General features: G+C 46.8%; 1 protein-coding gene across 1 annotated transcript in view; it reads right to left on the reverse strand.

Moving 5' to 3' along the window:
• Positions 1 to 27,226, reverse strand: part of BAHCC1 (BAH domain and coiled-coil containing 1) — a 149,847-nt gene that overhangs the window by 51,774 nt on the left and 70,847 nt on the right. The window contains 2 exon segments of the mRNA XM_027850168.1: positions 2,037 to 2,159; positions 23,800 to 23,979. Of these exon segments, the coding sequence (XP_027705969.1) occupies positions 2,037 to 2,159; positions 23,800 to 23,979 (303 nt within the window).

A 27,226-nucleotide genomic window follows, 5' to 3' on the forward strand; every position in this document is an offset into this window, starting at 1 on the left:
GGGGGATTGTTTCTACCTGAGTCTCAAGCTTCCCTTGGTAGCCCTGTTTGCTTCTCCCGCCTCTGTTTCTTGTCTGCCAGACTGAGAAGCCCATCCCTATGGAGCCCCAGCCTGACAGCCCATGACCCAGAGAGGAATAGGCCCGCAGGTAGAGGGAATCCCCACTAGAACCTCATCCCCCCTGGCAATTGTCCCTCTTCTCTGCCGCGGAAAAGATGCGGCCTTCTGACCTGCCCCTAATGCCCCCAAGTGGAAACACGCCTTGAAACTCTGGAGGCCACTGAGGAATACTGGAGGAGGGAGGACCCCAACTTTCCCTCACTGGGGTTGCCCCAAGTGCCTAGTGTTAGGGTTGCCTGGCCAGGCCAGCACCGGCTGGAAGCTGAGGGCTGAGAGCTGAAAGACTACTGGTCCGAGGGTGAAACAAAAGAAACATTTGGAACTTGTAAAACTGTCCTCAGTCATGTAAATTCCTCTGTCAATTTCCTGCTAATTAAAAACAAGGGGGAGAGTGGAAGAAGGAGGGGGGTGGGGATAGAGGGAGGGGTGAAACCTAATTAGCTCAATTTCCAAAACCAAATAATGTTCTTGGATTAGGCTCCCGACACAATATTATGAAAGCTGAGAGGCCCACTAGGCAGCCTCCTGTTGAAACCTGCCTGCCAGAGGCAGCACCCCAGGAGCTCCCCAGGGGCTCTGGTTTGCAAGGGAGGGAGGGGTCAGGTTTCTTGGGCCTGGGACAAGCCACCTGCCTGCTTGTGACAAATGCTGTCAAAATAGCTCTGCTGGGATGGAGATTAATTTAGGGTGGTGGGGGAGGAATCCCACACACCCACACACCCACACCCCCCCCCACACAAATATACACATGACAAGTAGGGGGGCACTCTCTCTCTCTCTCTCCTGACGGCAGAGTACAATAGCAACCTCCTTCAAAGCATGCCCAGGGAATCTCTAGGATGCCAGGCCCCCAGAGTTTTTTTTCCCCCTCACCCCACTCAGAGACAGAAAAGCGCAAGACCACTGGGCATATGTCCCACGGCCCTCTAGAGGGGTCACAGGTGACAGGAATGGGAAGAGGAGAAGCTAAGCTGGTCTCATTGGATTGTGGAAAGACTCCCAAGTATTGGGCTACTCCTCAGTGGCAGAGAGCACCACCTTCGAGAGAAATGAGGGCAAGTCAGCTCCTGGTCTTCTCCAAAGACTAGAAACAGAGATTTCTGGAGTGCTCTGGTCTGGACTTCAGAGGCAATAAATACAAAGTCCAGCATCTTTTTTTCTGAACTGTTGGGGCAAGGCCCTGTAACCCCTAGGGGAGCAGGAGGAGAGATTGAAGGGCACTGAAGATTCAGGCTGGGGCAGGGCCGGAGTCCTGGGTTTTCTCCTCTTGCTTTCCCTCCCTTATCCCCCTGCCCCATTCCCCAGCTCTTAACTCACACCTGGGCCTTCTCTTCTAAGATTGTCACCATTTACTTAGGATCTGTCTTGTATGTACTTAGTTATTTGCCTCTAGTCTCCCCCCATGGCAGCAAGAGAGGAGTTTTTGAGAAACCTCTCAGGAGAAGTGGGCCTCTAGTCTGGCCCATCAGAATGCCAGTTCCTTGAGGACAGGGTCTATTTTTCCTTTCTTTGTATCTTCAGCCATTAGCACAGTGTTTGGCACATAGTAAGTGTTTAATAAATGCTGGTGGGCAAACCAAATCTTCTGGACCATGAGTGTTTCCTTCATTAGGCAGTTTAATGTCTCCTCCTGACCAGCTCCTTTAATGTCTCAAGAGAGTACCCCACTCTTCCAGAAGGCTTTACACCACAAACCACTCCATTTTGTCAGGATTTGGTTTATTCAATCATAGATCTCCCTCCACCTTATCTCTTTCCTCCCCCCCCCTCCCCCCCCCCCCCCCCCCCCCCCGGGGAATGTCAAGGCTGTGTCACCTTCTCCTACTGGGGCACCAAAAGCTTCTCTCTTCAACATTTCCCACCCGCTCCTATGGCAATGCTAGCTATAGCTAGATCCCATTGCCGCTGGTACTTGCCTTTTTGGGTTTCATAGAAACGGTGTTGCCCGTAGAGAACGTTGCTGTTTCCATGGTGATCTAAGTGGCTCATGGGAAGGAAGGTAGATGCCAGGCTCCCCGAAAATCTGGGGTACCCTGGAGCTAGAGAAACAGAGAAACAGGCTAGAGAGGCAGAACCATGGGCCCCCTGGGAGCCTTTCAGCCCCGGCCCAGACACCAAGGTGGTAAGATACTGTCCGGCTCTGTATAGATACCCTATAGAACTCCATATAGCACACCAGTGGGAAATCAAACCATCAATACATCATATTAACTCTGACTTGACTAATACCATCCCTCCGGTGCTGTACAAATTGAATTGCTGATGGGATGGAGGGAGTGGAGAGGGGAAGGAAGGAGGGGAGGGGACCCACTTTGATTTTCCTTTCACGACCACAGCCACCATGGTGAGAAGTGCTCAGAAGGATTGCAGCAAGAGAGGAGTTTTTGAGAAACCTCTCAGGAGAAGTAACGGGAGAGATGAATGGCAATGGATCACCCCATTGGACTGGGGAGGGGGCGGCCTGAGCTGCTTTTTCTAGCTGATCAGGAAGAAAAAGGGCATAGCTCCAAGTTCCCCCTGCCTGGAGTTCTGGCTCTCTCAGTGAGAGGTAGCCTTGGGCACAAGGAAGGCTTTTTCTAATTGTTGGAAGGGCAGTGTAGACAGTGTGGCCCAGGACCTGGTGGCAGAGTGTAGGGCGCAGAGCTTTTAAATTGTATTTTTTAAGATTTCTCCTGATCCCTTGATAAGTCAGTTGGAAAATGCCTCCTACTCTTAGCAAGGGGGCTGAGAACCAGAAGGGATAATAATAACTAATATTTTAGTAGTTTACAATTTGAAAGGCATGTTGCATACATGACTTCATTTGAGCCTCAGGACCACTCTAGTGTTATAGGAATAACAGTGATACTTATCCCTATTTGACAAAGTGGCTAACTGATGGAAGGGTAGGAAATGAGAATCAAACCTCACCACCACCACCTCAGGAGTACCCCTGCATAGACCTGCTCAGAAGTATCCCAAGGATCTTATTCAATCCCAGTCTAATCCAATACAATCCAACAAGTACATATTCAGCATCATCTATGTATATGGCACTATTGTTAGGTGCTGGGGATATAAAAACAAAACAAGTCCCTGCCCTCCAAGAGATTACATTCTACTGGGGACATACAGGCAAGCCACATGAGGATAGGGTAGCTTCGTGAGAAGCATGGGCAGGAGGCAGATATGTCTTGAAGTTTTATGAAGTCCCTAAAATTACATAGACAAAGTAAATTATTCCTCAATAGGTACATACTACCCATTCAATCACCACATAAATTCATGCAAAATAACATAAGTGTCATTCTCCCAACCAGGCAAAGTCTTTCTTTTGATCTAACTCTTCCTCTGAGGGAGTCAAGGTTCCAAAGGCACCCTGTAGACTTCGAAACCTGCATCTTCCCACGCTCCTCAGTTCCAAAGCTAAGCTTAATGGTCAAGCATGCCCCGCTGCCCTCCATGGCTGGGAAGACTCTTTCCTTCCTTGATGCTGGGGTAGAAGGAGAGGGGAAGGGGTCCTGGTCTGTTTTCAAGCCTAGTCTTTTTTTTCTGACCCTCCCATGATTCTCTCTGCCTAACAGGATGAGGCCTAGGCTCAGAAAGCAGAGGTGACTGATAAAAGGTAGAATGGTTAAAACGATCTTGAGTCTCCTACCACTAGCCCACTAAGGCAAAAGGACAGGGATGGGTGTGTTTGGAGATGAAAACCTTGAACTCATGGCCTGGCATCAAGTGTAGGATTCTTCCAAGTGGTCAGAATTTTTTTCCCCCACCAGGCCTCAGCTCATTAGAACTGGAGAAGCAAGGTGGCCCCCCCATGGAGATAAAGAGAAAGGCTTTGGCTGTGGTGATAGGGTTCCAAGTTAAAATCAGCTCAACCCAAGTGTCAGGGACATGTATTCCTCAGCCTGCTTCTCCCACAGACCCCCCGACCCCACCCCATCCTGACCCCACTCCCCTACTTTGCAGCTGCCATAACAAACATGGAGTCTCTAATTCCTCAGTTTATATCCACAGGCAGCTCTCCCCTAAGGAAATGATGCATAAAGCTGAAAGTCATCGTCCTTGCTACCTCCAGCTTCTACCCAATGAGTGGCCAAGAAATAAATTTATTTTCTACGTTAGGACAATTCTCTTTTGGAGGTGGAGAGAGTAGGATACCCTACTTTGGTGGGATGACCCTGACTAGAATGGGATGTTTTTCTTTTTTTAAATCACTAGCAAATAACTTTTCCCCCTTCAGCCTTTCTGTCTTCTTCCCTCAGGCCCTGAGACCAGATTCATTGACCTCATAAGACAATTCCCAACCCTCCTCCCTGAAGCCTATGGACTCTTTTGGGGGGGGGGGGAGAAACTAGACTCTGTTTTTGCTTTCTCAAGGAGGAGACAAGGTGGAGGTGAAGTGAAGGGAGCATCAAGAGCTTGAACCAAACAGCCTGGCCCTATAAAGTCTGGCCTGTTTGCTGTCATCCTGCTTGTGTTAAGGAGATCCGTGGGTATGGAACAGCACCTGGACTCCTGCCGGGCAGGCTCCAGAGGAACCAGAGACTCCTAGAAGCATCCCAGAAGCCTTGGACGATCCCTAGATATGACCCAACATGCTTGCCTGACCTGGGGCTGAGCAACAGGACTTGGTTGAAGTTAGAAGCCTGGGCTATAGTGCAGGCATGGGGGGGGGAACCCAACTAGCATATAGGAGCTCCTGGCACCCTGACACAAGCACCCTCATCCTTATTCAAAGATGCTCCCATTTCACCTAAACAGCTTCTCATCTAATGGCGATCTCATTTCTGAACCTCAATAACTTCCAAGAGAGAGGCCTTGCACAGGAGGAAAGGTTGTAGGGACCTGAAGAGGGATAGGGCTGACAGATAGATGTACCAGGGCCAAGGTTCCCCTGAATCAATAGTTACAAACTAGAAGTGGGATGCAGAGCTGTAAGTCAGACTTCCCAGTCGGGAGGTACCCAATCTTGGCATCTACCCCTTAAACTCTGCCCATTCCTAGTGTGATTTTTAGAATCTGTTGAGGCATGGGGTTGGTTTGCCTTTGGTGGCAAAATTCTTAGTGGAAACTGTTCAAGTCTCTAATGGCAGCTAGGTGGTGCAGTGGATAGAGCATGGGGCTTGGAATAAAGAAGATCTTAGTTCAAGTCTGACCTCATACACTTACTAGCTGTGTGACCTTGGGCAAGTCACTTACTTAACCTCTGTCTGCCTCAGTTTCCTCAACTATAAAATGGGTCTTAATAGCACTTACCACCCAGGGCTGTTGTGAGGATCAAATGAGATAATAACTATAAAGCACGTAGCTCAATGCCTGGAACATAGTAAGCTCTATATAAATGTCAGCTGTTATTATTGTTATTAATGGGGGATGTTCTAGTCTCAGTTTAGAGAGTAAAACCCCAGGGTTGAATCTTTGGCCTTTTGCTGAGACTTAGAGCAGAAGTGTATTAGGTGGCTAGGGGAGAGACTTTACAGTCCCCGGTCTTTAACAACAGAAAATCTAAATAAAGAAGCCTCCTTAACACCTCTGTTATCCTTCTGCCCCCAACTACTTGTCTGGGTGGACCCCTAGTCCCATGCCTTATGGCAATTCTTCATGCAGCCCCCAGAAAAGCTCCTCATCCTTGCCTATCCAGTCATGAGCATTGGAAAAATGGTTGGTCTGTAAGTCTTGTGGTGGGCCCAGGGTTGCCCTCATCTCAGAAGAAGGGTGGACGTTACCAACTCAGAGAAAGGACAAAGGGACCATGCCTGATCCCCAATGCTGCCGCCTTCCTCCATGAGGACACAGATGCAAAGTCTGAGAGGAGTGGATAGACTTGGCCTCTGTCTGGTTTGTGCTGAGGCACATCTGGAACAGATGTTTGTTAGATTAACCTCAGCTGCTGGAAAACATTTTTGAGAGAAGCTGAGAGGGTGGGGAAAACCGGGATGGAGGATTGGGAGGGGCAAGGGTGGAAGTAGTGGTGATGGGAGGTTACTGCTTCTCTGCTACCCAAAGCCAGGGGAAGGGACAGATTGGTTAAATCACTGCAGCTGTTCTCTTTTAATTGGCTGTTGTTAAAACTTTTACTGGCCCTCGTTTTGGTAAACAGAAGTCTGTAAATTCCTCTATCCCAGATGCCAGTTTCCCAGGCACAGAACCCCCCTGCAACCCCTCAGGAGGTCCATGCCTCTTGTTTCCCCAGTGGGAGGACCCCTTACAAACAGCTGGCAACTGAAAAGGCATCTCAGGGTGGGGATGCCCTCCCCACCCAGTCCTCTACTGCTCCCTTCCCTCCTAGTCTGGGGACAGGGAGGGTGGAACACTAACCCACCGAATGCCAGAGAAATTACTCTCCCTCTGTCAGGGAAACAGGAGAAGGGGTTCACAGGAGGCAAAGGCTGGTGCTGGTGGGAGTGGACAACATACAACCACATGCTGTCCACCAAAATGAGACCCTATAACCAAAAGCTTGCTTCTTCTGCCAGGAGCAGTCTCCTGAACTTTCAACTGGACCAAATATAGCCAGATAGCAGCTGCTGGCAGTGTCTTAGAAATGACAGGAGTGGTTGTTGGGGAGCAGAGGGAGGTGGTAGGTACAGTGGAGGGAATCTGCCCATGTCTGTCAGGAGCACTGAGTAAGATCTCAGAGCCAATTAGGCAGACCCCATCAGCCCCAGGCTGCTCCGTGTACCACTGCCTCTATTCCTTGGCTCCGTGACCAGCTGTGGGAGCAGAGGGAGGGCAAGGAGGCTTGGGGGGAGGCTCGGCTCTGGAAAATGCCTCTGCCAACATTCAGGCTCTGACCCTAGAGAAAGAGATGCATAAAGAAAAAGTGCAAGAAGGGATGGAAATGAGGACATGGAAGAAGGGAGGGGGGATGAGTGGGAGGAAGAAGAAAAAGAAAAGACCACTGGGAGAAAACAGCGTGGGAGAGGCAAAGCAAAGTAGAAACAAGAGAGAAAAAAAAGAGGGATGAGAAAATGATGAATTGGTGCCTGGGGGTATGTGTGTGAGTCTGAGAGGAAATAAATGGGAGCGGGAAAAGGAAGGAAGGAGAGAAAGAACAAAAAATAAGGAAGAAAGGAGGAAAGAGAAAGTTAGAAGGAAGGAAAGAAGCACAGGACTTGGAGGTTCTAAGTGTGAAGGAAACAAATGAAAGACAGAAGACAAAGAGGATGGGACACTAGACCCTCTCAGACTCTGACAGGCCTGCCTAACTGGATGATAAAAGACTTCTTTCTTTCTTCCAACAAGATAGGACCCTCTGAACTGAAGAAATTTTTTAAAAAAATGATTTTTATGAATCAGAGCAGCTGTTCTTGGACCAGCTCGGTCTCTGTTTATTGCCCGAGTTGGGGAAAACACTGGGATTCTTTCAGGCACCGGGGCTGGGCTCTGCCTGCAGCTGTGCTCACGGAATGTGCCTTGGGCTCAGCAGGGGCTGAGGTAGCCTGTTGGGGGTGGAGAGAGGATGTGGGGTGGGGGAGAAGGTTGGGAAGGGGAGGAGATAGGTCATCGGGGAATAGCTGATTGTAGGACCCAGAGGAGCTGACTGAGATCCACTCCTCCAGACACCTCAGTAAGGGTTGGTTGACACCAGTCCTTGGGAGAAAGTCTTGGGACTGAATTTCATTATACAGGAGGGTCAGGGAGAGATGCTGAAGATGAAGAAAGATCAAGGACAAATGGTCCTAGGAAAGAGAAGAAGGTACTTTGGGACATCTCAAGGAAAAGAAGACAGTTATGGAGAGGCTGGTATTATTTAGGGATGGCAGGGAAGGAAAGCAGGGAGACGGTGGTATGGGTTGTAGAAAGACCTGTAGAAAAGGAAAATACCCACCCAAAAAAAGTGAAGACAAAAACAGGTCTTCAGAAGAGCAGGGCAGTGTTATATCCAGGTCAGTGAAACAGTATCTTCTGAACCTTCGCCTTGGAGTCCTGAGCAGAAGGGAGCCCACAAGCATTCCCGAGAGGGAAGGGGACCCAACACACACCCTTTCCCTTCTTTTCCCCTTTCCTTAACTGGCCATGTTCTGTTCTGGAGAGTCTGACCACTATGTTGTAGCAAGTCCATAAGGGGACTCAAGCCCCCTACTGTTAACGGTGCCCCTTGCCCCAATCCTTAGCAGAAGTGAATTGCCGTGGAGACCCAAGAGACTTTCTTTTTTTTCTTCTTTTTTTTTTTTTTGGACAAAAATCCTATTAATACAAATGGCAACAATTAGACAGAGGATAGTTGGAATCAGGGAGCAATCAGCACCTAATGATGTGTAATAAAGCTGGGGGAAGTAATTTGGCCTTACTATAAGTCAGTTGTAGGGATGGGGGGGGAGGCAGGGGAAAACCACATGGTCCCACTAGCTCCTTGGCCTAGAGTGAGGCAAGGTTATTGTTCCAACTTTAATTAAATCTTCCAAACTTCTGCCTCTCCCAGTGCCCCTAGGACCCCTCTATCTGGTCAGATCCAAGAAGGTCTGGGATATCTGCTTGAGGGAATCCATGGGAAGGCTGTGCAGAAAGAATAGGTAGAAGGAGAGATTCAAGCCCCTGCTTCCTTCCGAGTCTCTGGTTTCCCAAGAGCAAGGGACTAGGGCCATAGATACAGTGACTATATTTTGTGAACCAGATCAGCTACATGCCTGACAAAGAGTATTTCAAATAGAGTTCTGGACCTAGAGTCAAGACGACCTGTGTTCAAATCTCTCCTCAGACACTTACTAGCCGTATGACCCTGGGCAAGTCACTGACCCTCAATTTCCTTATCTGAGATTCGACTCTAAGACAAGCCCTAAGATCCCTTCCCAGCTCCAAAATCTAAGATTATGAAAGATCTTTGTAAAGCCTTTGTTTAAATGTGTCATTTCACAATGACACAATCACAATGCTCTCAGAAAATGCACGTAGGGCTAATGTGCTCAGCATTAAGGATAGAGGAAGTGAGCTAGGTGTGGGCCTTCACCTCACAGAAAGGTCTGTGAACGCTCCATTTTCAAGGGTTGGACCAAGAACAAGAATAGTTCACAAGGGAGCCTAGATGATAGGCAGAGTGGGTGAAAAAAAGCAATAGAGATAAGTGGAGTTTCTTGTAATAATGTTGGATAATTGCCAGGAAGAGTTAAGGGAGGGTTAAAGCCCCAGCAAACCGGACTTCAGGGTGTCCCCAAATACCAGAAAATCCTATTTAGAGATAGAAGAGGCCCAAGACACTATCTAGGCCTTCATTTTATGGAAGAGGAAGTGAGAGTCCCAAGAGGTCAAGTGAATTGCCCAACATCCCAAAATCAGGCCAAGTCAACAAGCATTGATCACATGTTTCTAATGTGCCAGAGACTGTGCTAAGTGCCTGGGGATATAATGAAAGGAAAAAAAAAAAAGTCCCTTCCCTCAGGGCACTCATGTTCTAATGGGAAAGACAACAGGCAAACAGCTAGGATCCAAGATACACACAGGGTCAATGAGATATTATCTCAGACAGAGAAGATGAAAGGAACAGGGAAAGACTTCTTGCAGAAGGTGGGATTTTAACTGAGATTTGAAGGAAGCCAGGACATAGGTTCCTGGATCACAGACCCAGAGCTGGAAGGAACATTAGAGACCATCTGCTAGTCCAAGTATTAAATGGCAGAGCCAGAATTCAAACCCAGGACCTTTGACTCTAGGTACTCTTTCCACTATACCAGTCAGCCATCTACTGAAGCCCCCCCCATGTTAATTCTCCAGGAAGGGCCCTGGGTTCAAGTCTCTGCTGTATAACCAAGATGTGAGAGGAACCCTCTAGCTCATTTCTTTCTACTCAGACTAGAGTAGAAAAGAGAAAGGAGTTGGGGCAGCTAGGTGGCACAGTGGATAGAATATCAACTCTGGAGTCAGGAGGACCTGAGTTCAAATCTGGTCTCAGACCAGATACTTGATACTTACTAGCTGTGTGACCCCAGGCAAGTCACTTAACCCCAAATTGCCTCCCCCTGAAAGAAAAGAGAAAAGGGTGTTTTATATGTATGTATTTTAATCTTTTTGCTGTTTAAGAGTACCCAGAAGCCACTCAGGCATTCCTTATACTTCAGGCTAGGAAAGAGAAGAGGAGGAGGGCGCGCCAGTTATCCATACTTACTGGCTGAGCCCTTAAATTATAGTCTTTTCTCCTGTCACCAAACAAAGAGGGAGGAAGAAATCAGGAAGAAGAGTAACCTTCCTTAGTCATATGGACGATGTCAATGGTGGAGCCAAAACGGCTCTGTGAAGTCCTCCTTTCATGGCTGACGTTTCCTGGATTCTGCCTCCTCAGACTTAGACAAGCTCACTTCCAGAATAAGGATCTTCCCTTCTCTTTTCCTTTCCTCTTTCTTCTCCCAGTCTATTTCCCATTTGGTCACTCTCCAGGAGGAAGTGGCTGGTGGTGTTGGGGGCTGGGGGTGGGGAAAGGTAGTAAATGGGGAAACAAGACTTCTGGTGTGGGAACTGACTGGAACTTGGGGAAGGAAGAGGTGGGAGAATGATGTGTCCAAATTCCTCCTTCCAGGCTCAAGTAGCAGCCCCCTGCTCTCCTCTCTGGGCACAGTTGAGGGCTGACATTTGCCAGTGCAGACCTAGGCTCCTGGGGTATTCCCCACCCCCAACCCCCTTGCTCTGAAAGCCCTGCTCTGTTTGGGATTTAACAAGCCTAGGGAGGATTTTAAAGGACTCCAATGCTTCCCCTGCCAGCCAGCCCTGGGCCTCCTCTATAACTCTCTTTCTCTTCAAGCCAGGAGTATTTCTATGGAAAGCAGCCTCTCCAGCCTCCCCTCTCCCTTCCTTCCCCCCCAACATTGTCTTGAGACAATAAGGCCATTTTCCCAAAGGCACAAAGCAGCAGGGTCTGTCTCCCAGGCTCAGATCCCAGCTCCCTTCTCTCCCTACTGTCAAGGGGGTGGGAGTGGAGATACAGGAGGAAGTTGAGGGGGAGAAGTAATTGGTGTTAGTGCTCATTCTCCATGCTTTTTTTAGGGCTCTCACCTGTTCCCAAATTGCCTTCCTTGAGTAAGAAGAAAGATAGGGGTATGATAGCAATGTGTAGAGTTGGAAAGGGTAAGGGAAAGAGTTGACCCACCTGGCTCTTATGCCTACAAACTGGTTGATATTTTTCCTTTAACTCTACCATAAAACTCTAAGAAGCTCATATCTAGGGCAGGGTCACAATAGAGTGTGGTAAATGCTGGTTTAGCCATGGACTATTTCCCTTGATTTGAGAATTTGCCTGAACTAAGTGGTGAAGTGGAGAAAGTGCTGGGGCTTGAAAGACTCGCCTTCATGAGTTCAAATCTGGCCTTAGATACTTACTAGCTATGTCACCCTGGACAAGTCACTTTGCCTCAGTTTCCTCATCTGTAAAACGAACTGGAGAAGGATATAGCAAGACACTCCAGGATCTTTGCCAAGAAAACCCTAAAAGGGGTCACAAAGAGTCAGACATGACTAAACGACCACAAAATAACTAAGTTAGAAGAATATTTTAATATAATAATATGTAAAAGCTAAAATGGGTCAAAGAGTGTGTTTTGCAATGGATAGAAAGAGCCAGCCTTAGTGCCAGAGGACTTAAGGACAAATCCCACTCTTGACACACACTGACTATGTGACCTTGGGTAAGTCTCACTGCTCTGGGCCATTCTCCAAGACAAGCTGCAGAGAAGGGATGACCCACACTTGGAAGAAAGAGTAACTTACATCCATGCAAATGAAACCATGGGTCCAGTTCCTAAAGATAGAGACTATGCTAAGAAGGCCAAAGAAAGGCAGGTTCTCATGGGATTTCCTTGGATAAGGTTTGAGGACTAAGGTTTTGACAACAACAAGTTCACAGGTCACCAGATTTAGCCCAATCTTAGCTCTAAAATCCTGTCTGACTATCCACAAGGCACGGTTAAAAGAATACTTGACCTGGGAATCAGATCTGCCCCAGAAAGATTAAAGGAAAAGGAAAAGGATCCTTATCACAAAAATATTTATAGCAGTCTTTTTTGTTGTTGTTGTTGTTACAAAGAACTGGAAACAAAGTGCATGCCCGTCAATTGGGAAGTAGCTGGATAAATTATGGCATAGGAAAATGATGGATTATTGTATTATATTATTAAGCCATAAGAAATGACAAGAGGAAAGGATTCAGAGAAACCTGGGAGGATATGCATGAATTGATGCACAGAGTAAAGTGAGCAGAGTCAGAAGAATGATTTATACAACAACTACAACCTTGTAAAGGAAAATAACTGTGAAAGATGAGAACTTTGATCAGTTCAGTGACCAATCAGAGGTGCAGAATGAGTCCTACGTCTTTGGACACAGCCCATGTGCATGTTTGTTTTGTGTATTTGTCGTAAGAGAGAATTTTTATTGGGGTTAGGGGGCCAGGAGTGAGCTTTGGGGGGAATAAGGAGTTGGGGATAGCATGGGAGGAAAAAAAGGAAGTAAAGAGAAAAAAACTACAATAAATCCTTAAAAATAAAGAGAAGCAAGCAGAAGGAAGTTTAGAAAGGGATACAGTCAAGCAGTGATAGAACTACCATATTAAATACAAGATGTTAAAAAAAAATGATTCAACTCACAGAGATTTACGATTTTATATGCAGTCTTCTTTTTTTATTAATTAATTTTTAGTTTTCAACAATCACTTCCATAAGCTTTTGACTTTTAAATTTTCTCCCTCTCCCTCCCTGCCTGCCTCCCTCTCCAAGATGATGCACAATCTGATATAGGCTCTACATATACATTCCTATTAAACATATTTTCATATTAGTCATGTTGTAAAGAAGAATTAGAACCAATAGGAGGAACCATAAGAAAGAAGAAACAAAACAGAAGAAAAAAAAGAGCAAATAGTATGCTTCAATCTATATGCAGTCTTCCTTTTCTGTTCTTTGCATAGGGAAATGCAGAACATTTGCAAAATTCATAAAAAATAAAAAAGAACATCAAAAAAATCTGGGTTCAAATTTTTACCTCTGACCTACATGTCACAAAGCTAGATGGTATAGTGGAGAGAATGCCCAGAACTGAGGAGCCGGGAAGACCTGAGTTCCCATCCTGCCTCAGACACTTATTAGCTATGTAACCCTGAGCACATCACTTGCCTTCTCTGTGTCTCAGTTTTCTCATCTGTAAAATGGGAATAATAATAACACCTACATCACAAGATTGTTGTGAGGATCAAATGAGTTAACATATATAAAGCACTTTGCAAACCTTAAGGAGCTACATAAATGCCATTATTATTACTTGTCCATAGACAAATAAGTTCACTTTTCTGAGACTCAGCTGATCTATAAAATGGTGATAATACTTGCACCACACACATAAATGTAAGCTATAAAGAGAAAGTGCTAGGCTTTGTAAAATGCTATATAAACACGAGCTTTTGTCATTAGCCTTACCCTACTCTCAGCAGCTTCCTGAGTCCTCTAGGTACAACAGCTTAGCTAATGTTTTCCCCTAGGGTCTACTGCCCCTGCTATCCCAGCAAGCCCCCTATCCCAGGCTCCACCTCTCCTAGAGTACCTGGTGGTTCCAGGTTCCAATGCGAGGAAAGGTGCAAAGGATATCTCTATAGACAGATGGTCAACAAGCATTTATTAAACTGATGCACCTAAGTGAGCACTCCTCCATGGCATTGAATTAAGCATGGGGGGATACAGAGAGTACGCCAGCCCTGCTCTCAGAGAGCTCACATTTTAATGGAAGAGGCAACATGCAAACAACCATGTACAAATGAGAGATATACACATTGGATGGGAGGATTGGAGGGGAGAGGGTGGTACTCTTGCATAAAGTGGGACTTGATTTGAGTCTTTTATTTTATTTTATTTTGGTTGGATAATGGGGTTAAGTGACTTGCCCAGGGTCACACAGCTAGTTAAGTGTTATGTGTCTGAGGCTGGATCTGAACTCAGGTCCTCCTGAATCCAGGGCCAGTGCTCTACCCACTGTGCCACCTAGCTGTCCCCCCTTGATTTGAGTCTTAAAGGATGCTAGAGAAGTCAGGAGGCAGGGTTGGGGAGGCAATGAATTCCGGGCATTGGGAAGAGCTAGAAGACAGAGTCTGATATTCGAAAAACAACAAGACTGGTCCAAACCTGTGATTTTATTGGTGTAGATGAGAAAACTCCCTGTGCCAATGCAGATAAGCAGCTATCTGCAACTTAGAAGTCTTTGAGAGTTGCTGGGACCACTGAGAAGTTAAGTGATATGGCCAGGATCACACAGTCAGTATGTGAACTTGAGGTGAACTTGAACCCATGTCATTATGATTCCCAAGTAACTCTCCACTACCCTCACACTGCCCCTTTTCAATACCACTTTTTAAAAAATACAAATATTTTTAGTGTCAGAAAATCCCACTCTCCAGGGCATCCATGTATTTATACGGTGATATCAAGATGTACATGCTATGGAATTGGGGAAAAAATAAAATATTGTTAGAAAATAAAATTTTATTTAAACCCCACACTCAGAAGATAGATATATATGCCAAAGTGAAGGCTCAGGCTCAGATTCAAAGCCTCAGTGGGACCTTCAGGAGGCACAATTTTCAAAACTTTGCCCAGATGCCTCAGTTTGGCTCTGCCTGAGGGATGGAAGCTGTGACTTCTTCCATCTGAGGGAAGATGTCAAAAGCCTGGGCAACAGTGGTCAGGTTCTTTTGGAACAACAAGAGTGGGCAGTCTGCCCCAGAGCCCTGGGAACTCCCTGTGCCCCTGGCACATACTTCAAAGGGAGGAGAGGTATTCCACTGTAACCCAACCTCCGAAGGGAACCCTTCCAAAAGGGAGTCCAGCCCTGAGGGGTGGGGGGAGGGGCAGGAAGCCAGGCAGGCTTCTGGCGTGGGTATATGGAGAGCAGGTGTAGGGACACACAGAATCCCAGGACTCACAGAATCCAGGAATCTTCTGCTTAGAAAGGACCTCTGGGATCATGGCAGAAATCCTTTCTACAACTTCAATGCCTTAAACATCTTTGATATTTGGGACAAGCGGTCATTGGACTTCTCTTGAACATATCCAGAGACAAGAAGCTCCTTTCCCCATTCGGCAGTCTGTTCTTTGCAATACTGAGCTAATATCTTTGCCCTTCTCCCTATAATGAGGTCCCCTTGGTTCTCATTCTGCCTTCTAATGCAAGAGAACAAATCCAGTTTCTCTCCCTTACAACAGTCCTCACTAGCCTGGAGGCTCTCTAAACTCTGTCAACTGATAAACAACCCATCAATCAACAAGCATTTAAAGCATGCCTACTACGTGTCAGCCAAGATAAAAATGAAACAGCCCAAACCTCTGAAGGTGTGGCTTCCAGAATGAGACACTTGATAACAGTCTATTTGACCATCATTTGTATTTCTAAGGACCCAGCCTCAGACTGCAATAGTTTAGAAGCCTCTGGGCTCAAGCCAAGAGACGTGTGTAGCTAATAATCACAAAGGTGGTAATAATTTTAGCTCATGTTTCTATAGGGCTTTGACAGAGCACCTAACTGGACACATTCAACTCCTTTTTCTCTCAAATGGCTGAGCCACATGGAATTGGGCTTTGGTCCTTCTCCTTCGGAGGGTTCCGTATGCCTGCAGAAACCAGGCAGTTTCTGGCTGGAAAGTAGAAGCAACTAGGGGATTGTTGTTGTTCAGTCGTGGCTGACCCTTTGTGACCCCATTTGGGGTTTTCTTGGCAAAGATACTAGAGTGGTTTGCCATTTCCTTCTCCAGGTCATTTTACAGATGAGGAAACTGAGGCAAGGAGTTAAGTGACTTGCCCAGGGTCACATAGCCAGTAAGTAAGTGTATGAGGTCTGATTTGAGCTCAGGTCTTTCTGATTTCAGGCCTGGCACTCTATCCACTGCACCACCTAGGGTAGTAGTGAAGTTATTTCAGTTAAGTCTTTAAAAACATAAGAAAAAAAGACTAGGGGCTCATATCTCTATAGCCAGACCAACACTATGACAGCAAGTCCTACCCCCTATCTCCTTCTACACATAACCTCTCTAATTCTCCTTAATGTTTTAACTCTTTAAAAAATATCCACTCCTTTCCCCCACTTCAAGGCTCTCTTATTAATGTTAGTTTTTGCCTGATTTCACCTGATTAAAAATATATATGTGAATTGTATGGGCTTGGCATCAGATCTGGGTCTGAATATATTTATCTTCTCAGATATCTACTGGCTATATGAGCTAAGGTCAGCTAGGTGGCGCAGTGGAGGGCATGCTGGAGTAGGAGTGAAGGAGCCTTTGGTTCAAATCCAGCTTCAGACACTTAACTGTGTGACCCTGGGCAGGTCACTTAACCTCTCTATGTCTCAGTTTCCTCTTCTGTAAAATGTGGGGAATAATAGTACCTACCTTTCAGGGTTGTTGTGAAAATGAAATGCCTTGTGAACCTTAAAGCTCTATATAAACGCTAACTATTATTATTATTGTTGTTTTTTATTTTTGCTAGGCAATGGGGTTAAGTGATTTGCCCAAGGTCACACAGCTAGTAAACATCAGGTGTCTGAGGCTAGATTTGAACTCAGGTCCTTCTGACTCCAGGGCCAGTGTTCTATCCACTGTGCAACCTAGCTGCCCCAATTATTATTATTAATTAATGATGATGATGTCACTTAATCACAGAACCTCAGTTTCCTCATGAATAAAACAGAGGCAATAATACTCATTCCACCTACGTCACAGGATTGTTGTGAGGAAAGCACTTTCCAAACTTAAATGTGCCAGAAGAGTGTGAGGTATGATTGATTATAATTATTATTATTATTATCCCTGGCTCCATACCATTCTAGAAAGGTCCTGAGCTTCAGGACCATCTTAGAAGGGGCTTGCTCTTATGAAAATAATAATGACACTGATGCACATTTATATATTACATTAAATTTGCAAGCGCTTTACGTTGTTATCAAACTTGAGCATCACAACAACCCCGTGAGGTATAACTAATACCTATGTGTATTATTATCCCCACTTTACAGCTGAGGAAGGTGAGGCTCTGAGAGGTTAAAAACATTGAAGACTAATTGATGACCATGCAGCTGCTAGAGGGAGGATTTGAACCCAGATCCTCTTGGCTTCAAGTTGGGCACTATGCCAGCCTGTCACTTCTATCTCCATCCTGTCCAGATTTCTTAGCCAACTCCTTGAGAATCATTAAATGGCTATGAAAAGCAACTGTATGCCCCCTAACTCTGGGACACTTTGGCTGGGAATCATGAAGGACTATGTGTTTCAAGTTGGCTGGGAAGGAGTGTCCTCAATGTGGAGAGAAAGGCAAGGATGAGGAAGGATGACTGTGTGACCTTGGGACCCACGCACTTCTACCTCCCTTTTATCGTAAGTAAAATAATGGTGTTGGACCACAGAGGTCATCTCAAAAATCCCTTCTATGAAGGGAATTCATTTCTTAGAAAATGTCCTTGATCAGAGATACAGTAGGGAAAAAAGGAAACCGATTAGAGTGGAAGGACCACCTTAGAGAGTGATAGATATTTTCCCAAATTTAAGAAGACCCCCTCTGGAGCCATTTCCTGACCAAAAACCTTTTTTTTTTCAACCTCACATAGTGGGGATTGGAGTCTATTCTAGGTCCTGTTAAGAAGACACAGACATAATATGATGTTGAGGTTAGGGTCTCAATGATGTCCATGGATATTCCTGGGTTTCTCAGGGAACCTCCTGTGAAAATAGGAAAAAATTTTTCTTTTCTCCAAAGACTAAGCTGAATCCCCAAACATAAGTTATTATCAGAAACACTGAGGTAATGGGGAAGGGGAAATGACAGCAAGATGTTGGTTTTTGAGACCTGAGAGTACCTGGGATCTGTCAGGATCCTCTCTCTTCCAGCTAGAGACTTTGTCTTGAGGCAAAACCTTTGACTTAAGACCTCAATAGGCTCGATATATGGGAGTTTGGGATCAGCGAATTTTGCCTGCCTGGGGCTTTAGAAAACAGAAGGCTAAGGGGTTAAAGTTAGGGTAAGAATTGGGTCTATGTGCTTGGCTTATTTCAGAAGTTTTCCGCCCCTCCAGAGACAAGAGACCACAAGTGAAATAAGTTTCAGAAATCTCTGCTCTGCTTTCCTTGCCCCCAACCTCCAGCCTGTTCCCCATTTTCCCTCCCCAGCACAGGCCCCCATCAAACAGCATCTCCTTTCATCAGCCCTGTGGGTGGTCCCAGCCTCAACAGCTGGGGGGTGGGGTGGGGAAGGAGGGGGGCAGGAATTCCCTGACAATGGGACCAGCTGCACTGAACCCCACCAGCACCACCCCTGCTCTGACCCACCCAGAACAGGGTGGGCCAGGATACTTGGCTTACCTCAGCTGAAGACAGGCCCATGGTCCTCCCTGACCCACCCGACTCGCCACAACCTCTAACCAGATGAATCCATCCTCCCCTAGTAGAAACAGGCCTCCTGGGAGGGCCTGAGGTTTGAAGGATAAGGGGGTAGCAGCTGCCCTTGGCTCTGTCTTGTCACCAGATGTTACTTCATGACCAGCTCCTCAGCTCCAGACCCAATTCAACTTCTCTGCCCAGCTCTATGGGAGCTTCCCCAAGCCCCACCCAAAGAACTCTCAGAAAGCCGACACACTGGGGCTCAAACAGAGATTCTGGGCTGGTGGGAGCATCCCACCCAAGGACCTAGCTGGACAGCACATGCTAAAGCTAGGGCAGGCCAGGGAGGGAAGAGCCTGCTGGATGAGGAGGAGGGACACAGCTTTGGAAAGTGGAAGAGGTTCCTCTGCTGATTTCAATGTCAAAGCCTTCCTCCCCCCGGTACCCTTCCATCCTGCCCAGTTGCCCACCACCCTTTTAGAAATCCCACCTGCCATGACACAGCTGCTTCAACCCCTTCATTTGAGGGATCCAACCCTTACATGCCTTATGATGGTTGGGGAAGGAGGCTGGAGGGAGGGAAGGGGTGGTAGTAAGTGGTGATTTGGCTTCCTTTCTTCCAGGCAATGAAGAGAAATGGGAGAGGTGAGCCTGGGTTCGCCACTTTGAGTGCAATTTCACGGTGGAAAGACTCCTAAGTTCCACCCTGTGCCTGGGTCCACCCCATTCCTACCTCACTCCCTTTTTACTCCTTGGCCTTGTCGTGTGCCCCCACCTGGCTTCCCCCCCTCCCCTGAACACACAAGGCAAAGGAACAGGCCTGAGCATGCCAGAAGCCAGCTGGCTCCCATCCAAACTAGCAGCTAGGCATGCTGCCCGTCTCCCCCTCCCTCCCCCCCCCTCCCTCTCCCTCTCTCCCCCTCCTTCCCCCCCTCCCCCCCCCCCCCTTCTGCTCACTGATTCTATACTCTTAAATTCAAGGAGAAGAGGAAATCCCAGGGCAAAGGGGAAGTGGGAAGGGAGGCAGGGTAAAATCATAGCATGAAAGTGAAGATGAGTTGGGAAAACTTAGGCAGAGAAGGGAAAGGTATTAGCCCTGGGTCACCTAATGAAGGAGTATCAGAACTGGGAACTGGAGTCTAAGAACCTCTCAGTCTGAGACTTTCTGCTTTGGAAGCAGTTTGACTGCTGGTAAACTCAGAGCAATGACTTTCCCAGGTAGACATGGTGGGTAGGTCACACTTACAAAAACTCACTCTTACATACAAACTTGTGCCCTCATATTAGGATATCCAAACTAACATGCATACATATACAGACAGTGACATATACAGCTACACAAAAGGTACATCCATACTTCTCTTGGGTAGAGTTCTTCTGTCCCCCAGCCAACTGACCGTGCTGGCCAAGCGTCCTCCCTGACTCTTCTCTTTTCTCCTCCCTTCTTCCCCAGCCTCTCTATGACCCAGACCATCTCTGGGCTTTGCTCACTGCCTACCCCTCCCCACCTCCAGGAGCTATGGAACCCTGACTTGGCCCACAGCTGAAAACCTAGAATTAGGGGCTTTTTGCAGAAGGTATAAATGCTTAGAAAGTTGGAAGATGCTTAGGATGGTGAAGCTCTGAACGAAAGATAAAGGCCTTTTGGTAAAGTTCTGATCTGCTCACCCTAGGATTGGGTTTTTGGTCTTCAGCCAGAGGTCAAGGTCTCTTCCTCCTTTCTGAGTCAAGTGCTTGGACAGTGTTGCTCCTAGATTACCAGAGTCAGGAGACCTTTTCTAGTCCTATCTCTGTCATCAATTCAATATATTATCCTAACCCTATTGTACTTCTGGGGTAGTTAGGTGGAGCAGTAGATAGAACACTGGGCCTGGACTCAGGAAGACCTGAGTTCAAATCTGGCCTCAGACACTTACTAGCTGTGTGACCAGGGGCAAGTCACTTAACTCTGTTTGCCTCAGTTTCCTTATCTGTAAAATGAGCTGGAGAAGGAAATGGCAAACCACTCCAGTATCTCTGCCAAGAAAACCCCAGAGTCACACACAAGTGAAAAACGACTAAACAATTGTGCCTCAGTTTCCTCTTCTATCAAATGAAGAACAGCATTCCCTCATAGGGTTGTAAGACTCAAATAAGTACAGATAGGAAAATATCTTGATGAAGTATATTTGTCAACATACACTTCCCTCCTGAAGCAGCTGAAACTCAAGGATAGGTGAGGGAAGGGTGGCCAGGGAAAGCAGACTGGATCTTATGAGTTCTTTCTCCCTTACCCTACGCATTCATGACACAGTCCTGGGGTAAAGGGGCAAATTCCCTCCTGAGCTGGAGACAGAAAGCAGAGAGAGAGGGGTAAGAGAGAGAAGGGATCCAAATGGAGAGGCAACACTGAAGGGACTGACAAAGATGGCATCGAGTAGGGAGTTGAGGGGAGAGGAGTCCTGAGGAAGCTATGTGGCAAATTCACCAAACTTCCCTTCTATGTTATCTTGTCATGCCACTTTGAAGCCAGGCTCTGCCTGCTCCTGGGTTCCTTTTAGGGAGTCCCTGGCTTTAGGGCAGAGGAGTAGGGAATCAGTTTATGATTCCCTCCTGCCCTCCTCAGAGCTAAATTATATCCTGAGGTCTTGTTTAACCTATCCTAATTCTGGCAAGGAAAGGAATCCTTAAAGAGAGATGACAGGGGACATGGGGGGAGGAATATCATGGAGATGCTGAGTCTAAACTGTCCTTCAGGCGGCCGTTGGTAGAGGGGGAAGTGGGTAGTTGGGGGCGGTTGGACTCAGGGACATGAGGAGGGAGACTTCAGGTCTAAGTTAGACGATGGGGGTGGGGTCTAGCAACCTGTTACCGTCTTTAAGGACAACTCTTCTTCCCTCCCCTTCCCCCAACTCAGCCCCTTATGGTCGGGCAGGGCTAGACAGAGGGATGGACTCCCTTTTCTCTGGGCCCCAGCAGGTGGTGTTGCCCACAAACCGCCGCCTTCTGCTGGCAAGATTCCCAGAGCCATGTGGGGAGGGGGGGGTACAGTTCCTCTAGTGGTGTGGCTGAAGGGAGAGGAGGGGCTCTGAGGGATAAAAAGATCACCCCAGCAGCCTTTTCCATCTTAGGAGTAGCTCAAGTCCAGTACAAATCACAGGGCAACAGGCTGTTCTCTGCTCCCAGTCCACCAGTTCCCCAAACCCCTAGGACTCTTATGAGAAAATGAAGGATAAAGTCATTTTCTCTTACCCAGCTTTGCCTGAGCCCCCCACCTGCTCATGCACCTGTGACAGACAGGGGTGGGAGTCAATAGAGCAGACAGTTGTTTATCTTAGGGTAGCTTCTTACGATCCCTGTAGGCCTGCTCGTGACATCGTCCCCCAACACACACATACACTCATACCATCCCTGAGTCTAGTCTAAGGAGCTTCATGTTAGAGGCTACAATGGAGTGGGAACAGGGATGTCAGTTTGTTCAGAGAGTTCTAAGTGGGTCATGGAGGAGTGGAGCAGCATTGTGGGAAATGAGGACCAGAGACTCTGGAAAGAATGGGGCTCAGTTTCCCAAGCAGGAGTCTGAAGTTTTCATTGTTTGTCCTGCCTCAGTCTCTGCCAGTGATCACTTCTGTTTTCACCTTCCTTTCTGTGGCAACAAAAAAGGTGTTGCTGAGAGGTGCTAGGTAGTACGGTGAATACAGTATGTGGGGACCTGGAGTCAGGAAGCCCTGTCTCAGACGTTGTGTGACTCTGGACAAGATGCATAACCTTTGTTTGCCACAGTTTCTTCATCTGTAAAATGAGACTGATAGTAAATACCTCCCAAGGCTTTTGTAAGGATCAGATAAGATAACATATATAAAACGTTTTTTCAAACTTTAAGTTGTTATATAAATGCTAGCAATTATTATTATCTTAGGGAAAATGGAATTTAAAGGGTGGGGGAAAGATTAGGACAGAAGGTACTTTCTCCTTCCTTGGAAGCCAAATACCACTCCAGCCCCTACCCAACGCCCAGCTTCCTGAATAAGAGAGTTGGATAACAGAATTGTTCCTTATCTCTCCCAAAATGTGCGCTCTGCTCTGAAGCTTAAAACAGAGATGGTTTTTAGCAACTGTTATTCATTCTTCACCTGTCCTGTATAGAAAACGAACCCTTTCCCCTATTTCTCTCCTCTCTTCTCTCTCTTCCTCTCTCTCTCTGTGTCTCTCTCTCTGTCTCCGTCTCTCTCCCTCTCTGTCTCTGTCTCTGTCTCTCTCCCTCTCCCTCCCCTCCCTCCCCCACCAAAGCTGGGTGCTGATCTCCCTTGTTGGAATACAAGGTGTACAGTGTGAGTCCGACGGACTGTCAGTAAACACGACATTCGCTCATCAGAGTCATTGAGTTATGGCGGAGCCGGGTGCCAGGAGCGGAAAGCCCTCTATACTTGATGCCAACTGCAATTACCTCTCTGTCTGCCAGCCGGCAACAAGGACTTAACTCTTTCCATATCTTGTGGGAGGAAACAACTGAGGAAGATGGGTCATATGAAAGGAAAGAGGGAGGGACAACTACCTAGGAAAAAAGTAAATTGTCCTAAATCTAGAAAATAGAGTTCATTCCAAGGTTCATCTCCCTCCACCACTAAACAGTCTAAGAATCTATGGAGCACAGGTTAATCAGCAAGAATTTACTGAGTCCCTACTATGAGGCTAGAGCTATGCTAGGCAGGGGGTGACTAGGTGGGCCTGTCAGAACTTCTCTCTCCTGGGGGCATGGATTGTTAAGGGATGGCACTCCCCACTCACGATGACAACTCTCTACCCCCTCCCACTCCCAGGCTGGCACATATGGTGAGCATTCTTCCTACTAGGGATACCAAATAGCTTTGTTGCATCTAGTGGGATGAGCATCCCACAGTGGAGTCTTAACCCAGCTGTGAAACACATTTCCCTAGCAACGAACTTTACCCCTTCCTTCTACACCCCTCCCTCCTCCTGCCCCCCTCCCAACCTTTTCTGTCTCTCTGCACATCTGGCTAAAACAATTGTTAATATATCTCCTTCTTTCTCCTTCCAAGTCAGAAGCTTTCATAGGGAAGAGGATGAGGAGAAAGACTCGGGCCCTAGGCCCAGAACTCACTTGACCCACCATTGCTTGTAGTCTATTTCATGTTGTGCCCAACCTTTCCCATTCTAGACCTGTACTGTGTGTCCCCTATAACTAGGGCTCGTTCTTGCTAGTTGTAAAGATCTGCAGAGGTCCAATCCAGGGGCCATGGGTCATTTACTTGCTCCCATCCTCCCACCCCACAATATTAAGTACAGAGGACAGAGCCCCTTCTTCTCCCTCCCCCATCAGTATAGCTGAGACTGGGTGGGGGAGGGGGAACTCTAGCACTCCTTACCTTCATGGGAGTGGGAGAACCAGATCTGAGAGGTGCCCGAGTGGGGGCCCCGATAGGCCTGATCAGAGGGGGAGGAAGTGGGACCACTAGGGTGTGCAGGAGCAGTGGATCCCAGGCTGCTGGTGAGGAAACTGCCCATGAAAGATGAGGCTGGAGGATTCCCCATTAGGCGGCTACTGGCTGTGGAAAAAGAAAGGGAGGAAAGAGATGAGTATGGGGTCAGTAGCTCTGCTTGGGGTCACCTCCACAATGTGGACATGAACTCATTCATTCAGAAATTTTTTCTGCACCTATTCTATGCAGAGCACTATGTCAGTATGGGAGAAGGAGGAGAAAGGCAAGAACGATGCAGTCCCTGCTGTCATGAAGTTTCCATTCATTCACACTTGACCCAGCAAAACAGATGCATTCACCCCAATGGGTACTTGTCCAGTCTGCTCACTTTAATGTTCATGCCAGATGGAATGGTGAAAAGGGAATTTGGAGTCAAAGGACCTGAGTTCAAATCTTGGCACTGCCATCAACTACCTCTATGATTTTTGGGAAAGTCACCTGAGGACCACTCTCTGGACCTCAGTTTTCTCATACATAAAATAAGGGAGTTGGACCAGATGACCTCTAAGGTTCCTTTGATCCTATAGGATCCTATAGGATTCATATTTAATCCAACCAAAGGTCTACCATTCATGAAGCAGTCTCCACTCATATGTCTGGCATATGCTCTTCCATAACTCTATCCACAGGCCAACAAGTTCATCCCAGAACTGATACACAGGTCTTGGACCTCGTCTAGAAAATGGTGTCAGTCTATTTCCAACTACCCAAAAACCAAAAGCTAAGGAGCTCTCTTTCCATGTTTATTTACAGTTGCTGGGAGTCCATCACATTGCACCAATTATTCTCTCAGGGCCCAAATAAGACCCTATGTCTAACTCTCTTCCTAGTTCCCAGTACCCTCCCTGGCACCACACAGCCTCAAAAACTAGACATGCCTTGATTGCACATGTATAATCTGTATCAGATTGCTTGCCATCTTGAGGAGTAGGGATTGGAGGGAGGGAGAAGAATTTGGAACTCAAAATCTTATAAAAATGAATGTTGAAAATTGTCTTTACATGTAATTGGAAAAAGTAAAACACTATTTACTTTAAAAACAAAACAAAACAAAATAAAACACCATCCTGCACCAGACATTCTTAACATGGTCCACAGATGACCCCACCTCTACTTTGGCTCCATTTATTCCTCTATCTTCTCCTAGGCAGACACTCATCCCCATACTCCCACCCAGTTCACTATAGTTGAAAACACACTGGACAAGGAGTCACTGGGACCTGGGGACTAGTCTTGATTTTGTTACCAGTGAGCTGTGTGATTAGGCAATCTATTTACCCTCTCTGGGCCTTAGCTCTCTCATCTGTAAAATGAAAGGGGTTGTTCTTGAAGATCCCTGAACTCTCCTCCAGGTTTAGCATTGTATGAGTCTATGGCCTGATGCCCTCGACTAACTTGGGTAATGTTTCTTAGGCCACTCCACTCCATTGTATCTAGGCTGGAATCTTTCAGCTCCTGTTATCTACTCAGTCTGTGGCACCATAAGATCCATTCTTGGGTAGAAAAGGAGAAGCACACCAGGATATGTGTGTGTGTGTGTGTGTGTGTGTGTGTGTGTTGGGGGTGGGTGGGGGAGGGGTGGTAAAATGCAATATGCCTGGCCTTGAGACACTCCAGTCAGAGTCAACCATGTTACATAAGTACCTAGTTATTTGCACACTGTCTTTCCCATTAGATTGTGAACTCCTTGAGGCCAGAGTCTATTTTTGCCTGTCTTTGTATTTCCAGAGTTTAGCACAGTGTCTGGCATATAATAAGTGCTTAATAAATATCTGTTGATTGACTGACGTCAGTTAGTTCCCAGTTTCTTTTAGGAAAATATTATATGCAAATGTACACATATATTTAGAGACTGCCATATTGGCCAGCCAAAAGGCATACTGCTGCCGCTGTGGAACTAACTACTACTTCCCCTGGGGAACACAGTGGGGCATCTTTTCAGTACAGCTGAAAATAGTATCCACACCAGCAAGGTGCAGCTGTGGGCACATCCCAATGAGCATAATCACACGTGTGTGACGTGCTCACTCAAGAGAAGGACACGGGGACTCTATGACAGTTTGATCTCACTTGGGTACCCAACTAATCTACATGTATATCAGGGAAGGAGAGCGAAAGTGAAGGATGGCCATGTTTCTGCTAACTTTACCATTAGTGGCTCCCTAGGGCTCAGGCCCTCTCTGGTGTATAGTAAACCATGACAGTGAGCAGCCCTCAGGCTTACCCTACACCCACTGTCCTACTCTCAGAATAGCTGGCATCAGGCCACCAAGCCATTATCCTGATCATCTCAGTTGACACAACTCAGCCAAGTCCTAAACGCTGGAGCCTCAGGAGGGAGAGGCTTCTGGGGACAGTCTTATCCAGGTAGAGGGGAGCTGTAGGGGGCTCTTAACACCAACTACCCTAATAGGTATCAGTGAGTGGGACAGGAGTGGGCCCATAAGCTTGCCAGGAGCTTTCTGTCTCTAAGTGAGAAGGTATCAGATTCCCAAGAGCAAATGCACAGAAAGCCTGAATGCCTCCCAGACCAACTGGACTCTACTGATTGGCTTGGCAGGTTTGGCCTCATTACTTTGGCAGAACAGAGATAGTGCCCCTTGGGGCCAGTTCCAGTCTGAAAACCCGATACCTCTGACTGAACAGGCTAGAATGAGGAGTGTGTCTTCCCAAGGGCGGGGGTGGGGGAGGGTCTTCATCAATAGAAAACGTGGACTCTTGGGGGTCTAACTCTGGGGGCCTGCTTATGGAGCCCTTGGGTTTGGGGGGGCAGTACATTTGCATTTGTGCATGTGTATGGGGGGAAAGAGAATGAGAAAGCAAAAGAGAAAGGAGAGAAAGGAAGGAGTGTGAAAGGGGTAGGGAAGGAGAAAGGGAAGTAGCAAAAGAGAAGGAAAGAGGGAGAGAAGAAGAGAAAGCAGAGAGGGAAAAGAATGTCTTAATTAAATATCAAGCATGTGATTCAACTGATCTGTTTAACAATATCTTCAATGTTCCATACATGTCATACTCTGACTATTACCAGGTTGAAATACAACTTATAGGGATTCTTTTACTTTATTTTTTTTTAAATCACTTTTGGAGTCACAGCCTTCTTGGAGGCAACAACACACAAGTCACAAATTTCCTTTAGATTATAGTAGCACCACTCTATGACCTTTAGTGATGGAGATGAGGGACATTGCTCTCCTCTATGCCCCCACTGAAAGTATCAGGCTTGCTGTCCTCCCTGTCCCCAGTCCTGAAGTGACTGATGGTAAAGATCTGGTTCCAGACCATACTGTTAACTGACTGAATGCCAGCCCATCTTTCC

The sequence above is a fragment of the Vombatus ursinus genome, unplaced genomic scaffold (genome assembly GCF_900497805.2).
Source record: "Vombatus ursinus unplaced genomic scaffold, bare-nosed wombat genome assembly UNPS02008996.1, whole genome shotgun sequence".
Classification (NCBI taxonomy): Eukaryota; Metazoa; Chordata; class Mammalia; order Diprotodontia; family Vombatidae; genus Vombatus; species Vombatus ursinus.